This window comes from Cariama cristata, unplaced genomic scaffold (genome assembly GCF_000690535.1).
Source record: "Cariama cristata isolate BGI_N322 unplaced genomic scaffold, ASM69053v1 scaffold33066, whole genome shotgun sequence".
NCBI lineage: Eukaryota > Metazoa > Chordata > Aves > Cariamiformes > Cariamidae > Cariama > Cariama cristata.
Window position 1 is genome coordinate 4174 of NW_009622069.1, and position 4581 is coordinate 8754.

At 53.4% G+C, this 4581-nt stretch overlaps 1 protein-coding gene across 1 annotated transcript; it reads right to left on the bottom strand.

Moving 5' to 3' along the window:
* Nucleotides 1-514: 514 nt before the first annotated feature.
* Nucleotides 515-4577, bottom strand: HINFP (histone H4 transcription factor; the record flags this gene model as incomplete). Its single annotated transcript, XM_009702212.1, has 8 exons — nt 515-1129; nt 1843-1967; nt 2265-2403; nt 2514-2634; nt 2728-2805; nt 3424-3576; nt 4066-4177; nt 4380-4577. Coding segments are annotated over 8 exons (1455 nt in total), but the record flags the coding sequence as incomplete, so codon positions are not given.
* Nucleotides 4578-4581: the final 4 nt, after the last annotated feature.

Below are 4581 nucleotides of genomic sequence, written 5' to 3' on the forward strand. Positions count from 1 at the left end.
ATCAGTGGTGCAAACACCACCAAAAGCACCAGCTGAATGACCTAAGAAAGATGATGTGCAGAGAAGTGCCAATGAAGGCAGAAGTAGAGCATGCAATCCCTTGGAGAATCAAGTGTGGATGGGCAAGAACAGGCCTGTTAAGGGTCACACATCTCCCCAGGGAAGAGGCTCAGCACACCATCCTGCCTGGGGAGATCCTAGCTGAGGACTAGGGTCAGCAAGGGCTGACAACTTAGCTGCATGGCAGCAGGGGCCACATCACCAGTGAGTGACCAAGAGAGGAAGGCCTGTGTCAGGCTAAGGCCAAACCACCTGGAAAGGTGGGAGAGGCTTGCTAGTCCCTAATTCCCAAAAGGAGGAAACAGACAGCTCTTTCCAGCTCAAATCACTTGACCCACAATCGAGACAGACCTCTCTTTCCCCTCTCCCCATGCTGACCAGAACCAGCAGCCAGTGAAGATGGGGCAGCAGAGGGGGAAGTTAGCCAGCTGCAGGTAGTGAAGACAAGCTCAGCCCTCTCCCCCAAGCACTTGCCAACCTCCCTCACCAGCACATCCCATGGAGGCCCAAGCTTTCCTCATGCAGAGGCAGGCGAGCACCTCACACGATCTGGATGCCTAGCTCCTCAGCAGTCTTCTGCAGACGGTCCATGACGTTCTCCTCCAGCTCCATAGCCAGTCCACTGGGTGCTGCCACCTGCTCCTCTGAGGATGTGCTGGCCATGACATAATATACAGTCTCACTCTCTCCATGCTCATTGGTCCGGTTCACCACACGAATGATGGGGTTGGCCAGGGTGCTGGGTTCTTGCTCTGCCGACAGCGCTGCTCCTGGGAAGGCACTTGCACTCGGCTGTGCTGGCTCAGGGTTGTCAGCAGAGCAAGGGGCTGGGCGCAGCGGGGCCACTTGCAGCTCAGCAATACTGTTCTCCACCATGGGAGCCTCTGCTGGGGTCTCCAGAATGATGCCCTGAAGGTTGCCCTCACCCTCAGACAGCACCACACACTCAGCTGAGCCATCCAGTGCCTCCCCCTGCTTCTCTCTGTCCTTCAGTAGTTGTTCTGTCAGCTCCACGCTCTCGTAACGCACCAGCTGCAGCCTCATGTAGCCATCCTCATGTTCCTTGTACCTGAGCAGAGACAGGCAGGGGTGATGGAGCCAGTCACGCTGCAGCCCCTTCCCAAGAGACAGATAGCAGCCTGAAGCACCAGCCAAGGAAAGAGCACTATATTCCAGGTTCCAATGCCCAGTGCTACATAGATGATACTGGGCAAATAAGATAAAACCCCTTCAGCCCCTACCCCTAAAAGCACATCCATGTGGCAGCTTCTGAGCTTTCTGCCAGGCCTCTATCATCTCCCAAGCCCATGTCCTTCCACCATTCTGTTTCACTGGGAGCATTTGAAGTTCATCCTCTTCCCCTCCCAGCTTTTACACTCTGGAAACCCTTTGGAGTTTCCTAGAGAGGATGCAGCAGAGGCATCTGTCAAGAGATTGACCTGCAGCAGCTCTCTCTAGAGTGGGACACCTGGACCTGGCCCCTGCCAAGCTCAGAAGCGTCCCACCAGAGGCAGCCGCAATAGCACCACTGCTGTCCTTGCCCCTAATCTCTGACCCACTGCTGGGGCTGCCACCTAGCACTGCTCTGTCACTGTGCCAGATCCCACCAAATGCTTGCTGCCCTGTGCCCCTTAGCCACTGGGAAACAGGTCTTGAGCACATTACAGGCAAACATCAGAGCCCAAGCACTGCCAGGTCTCTGCTCCAGCAAGACACAGAATGCAGCTCCAGCTATCTCTTGCACTAGAGAGGAGGTAGTGAGGAACTAACAATGGGCAGTACCTGAAGCGAGGATGCCCTGAGGGCCATTTGAACTGGTGTTTCTTCCTGAGGTGGACAGTGAGGTTGTTTCCACGTGTGAAGCACTTGTCACAGACATGGCACTTGTATCGGGGCTCTGAGTCACCCTGAAGGGCAGAGAAAGGGACGTGAATACCCCATCAGCCTGATCAGAGGGCCTGGTACCCATGCATGTGCATGGGAGGAGGAATCAGGTTCTCCGAGAAGACTGACATGATGAATCATTGCAGCAGTAAGACAGGAATACAACCTGACCTCACATTCCTACAGCCCTGGTCAGCCTGAGGCACTTCACATGACTTTAGCTTTTTTCCTCATGCTTCTGTACAGCATGTTGCACTTAGCGGTTCTCAGCCTCATTGGGAGAGAGTACACAGCAGAACAGCCCTCTGCTCCCTTCCCACCTCATGGACTTTCCGGTAGTGCAGTTTGATGGAGCAGAGGGAACGTGCAGTGAAGCTGCAAGCCTCAAACTCGCAGCGATAGGCTGGCTCTTTGCTGTGTGTGTCCAGATGTTTCCTCAAGTCAATGAGATTCTTGCAGCTAAAAGGAAATAAGGGAACAAAGCTCAACACTGCATAGCACACAGACACACATGCCCCTGGGCGCTTCTTTGTCACCAGTCTGGGAAGATGAAAAGCCCTGGTCCTCACCTGTAGTCACAGTAGTCACACTTGAATGGCCGCTCCTCGCTGTGCCGAAAACGAATGTGATTGCGCAGGGAGGAGGGCAACGGGCAGGTCATGTCACACAGAGGGCACTTATAATGGTTTACTGTCCGAAGGAATGGGTGGAAAACATTACCACAAAGCAGGGGAGAGCCCGCACTCTTCAGAGCCTCAGTTGGGAGAAGGGGCCTTTACTCACCATGGTTCCTCATATGGTCACGGAGCAGCCTCTCTGTGGCAAACCTCTTGGAGCAGTGAGAACACTGAAACCTCTGCTCTGCACCATCGGGGCCAGGGAGAAAGGGGAGGTGGTGGTGAGAAAATAGATCAAAGCAGAGAGAACAGCACAAAGAGCAGCAAGTGAGAAAAAGAGGTAGTTATAGTGGAGCTGGGAACCCTTCTTGCCAGGCAGAGATAGCAGACACTGACTACAAAGGCAAACAAGCAAAAAAACCCGAAACCCCTTGCAACAGACCAATCTGCCTCCCCTTTGCACAGCCTCCTTGTGCTGCCAGCGCAGGAACTGGGGAACAACCATCACACACATACACATTGCCAGCACAGCACAAGGGAACTCAACGGGCAAATCCCAGTGTTGCTGCAAGTACCCAGCTGCTGCCTTTGACTTCAGTCCTGGGTTCCTACAGGAGGAACAGCTCTGGTTGCAGTAGTGTGAGCCCTGTGCAGCCCTGTGAGCCTCCAACCCTCCTGCCTCTGCAAGACGACACTTCTCAGAGACTGATCAGTGTCTGAGTTCCCAGTCATCAGGGAAGCCAGGCTGTTTCCAAGCACACCCGTGCCCTTTGCTTGCAGAGAACAGGCAGTTCTAGCAAACCAAATGGCCCAGCCAGAGGACTGCTCACAACCCACTCCTCCCCCACCCACAGGAGCTTACGGTCCAGTGCAGTCTGACGGCGGATATGGTCAAAGAACTTGGTGTTGTTGGCAAACATCCCCCCACACGTAGGACAGGCCACCACCTTCTCCTGCGTGTGGCTGCGCAAGTGCTCCCGCAGTTTGCAGCGCCCCTTGAAGGTGCAATCGCAGTCTAAGCAGAAACAACAGAATGCCATTAAGATCCTTCACACATGGGCCACGATCCACAACCTGACTGAACGGCAGGCTTCCTGCTTCTGTTTTGACTAGCAAAGATCAACTCCCTGCTCCAAAAATCCCACGGAGCAGGCTCACAGCAGGATGAGATCACTACTGTACAACTGGCATGGGCCCCCGCCACTGTAAGCAGGTAAGGCAACTGCACAAACACATGAGAGAGAAATCATTGAAAGAAAATAAACTGGAGCCTTTTCTTCTAGGTACTAATTAGATATAAACAAAAAGTTCAATATTAAGCACACAACTGGATCCTCTGAAAGAAATTCTACAGGAACATTTAACATAGGACCATGCATATGTATTTTTGAAGTTCAAGAGGTTCTCTGAAAATCTGCGAAGAAGTGCAAAGTTCTCCTGTACAACATTTGCAAGCCAGCCCTGTGCAAAGCTCTCTAGAGAGGCCTTGCATGCACCCACTAACCTTTCCAGCCACAGAGGACCACGTGGTTCTCCTTCCCCGCTGCCTTGTACTCCGAACAGAAGCTGTGATCCTCCACGTGCCGATAGAACCACTCGGGATTGTCAAATGATCTCTGTTGGGGAGCAAGGACAGACAGAATAGGGCGAAGAGATCAGCACGAGCTGGCCTCAGCCAGAGCACAAGAGATGCTTTCAAACAGGTAAAAACACAGCCAACAGGCAGGCAAGCAGGTGAACTGCAGGACAAAAGCTGCTCTCCTTCCCTTGGCTGCCAGGTAACACATAGAAAAGAGAAACCGGGTCTCCTGTTCTCACCTCACAGTACTCCCACAGACACAGGAAGTCCTCCTGGATCTCAGGGATGATATTGCGGCTCTGGAAGTCCAGCTGGCAATGGCTCACATCTGTCTGGCTCTGCAGGGCCCGCAGCCCCCACTGCTTCAGCTTGGTGTGGTAACAGTGGAAATAGACATGGCGAATGAGGTCAGCTGAGTTCTCTGGGGCACAGAAACCGCAT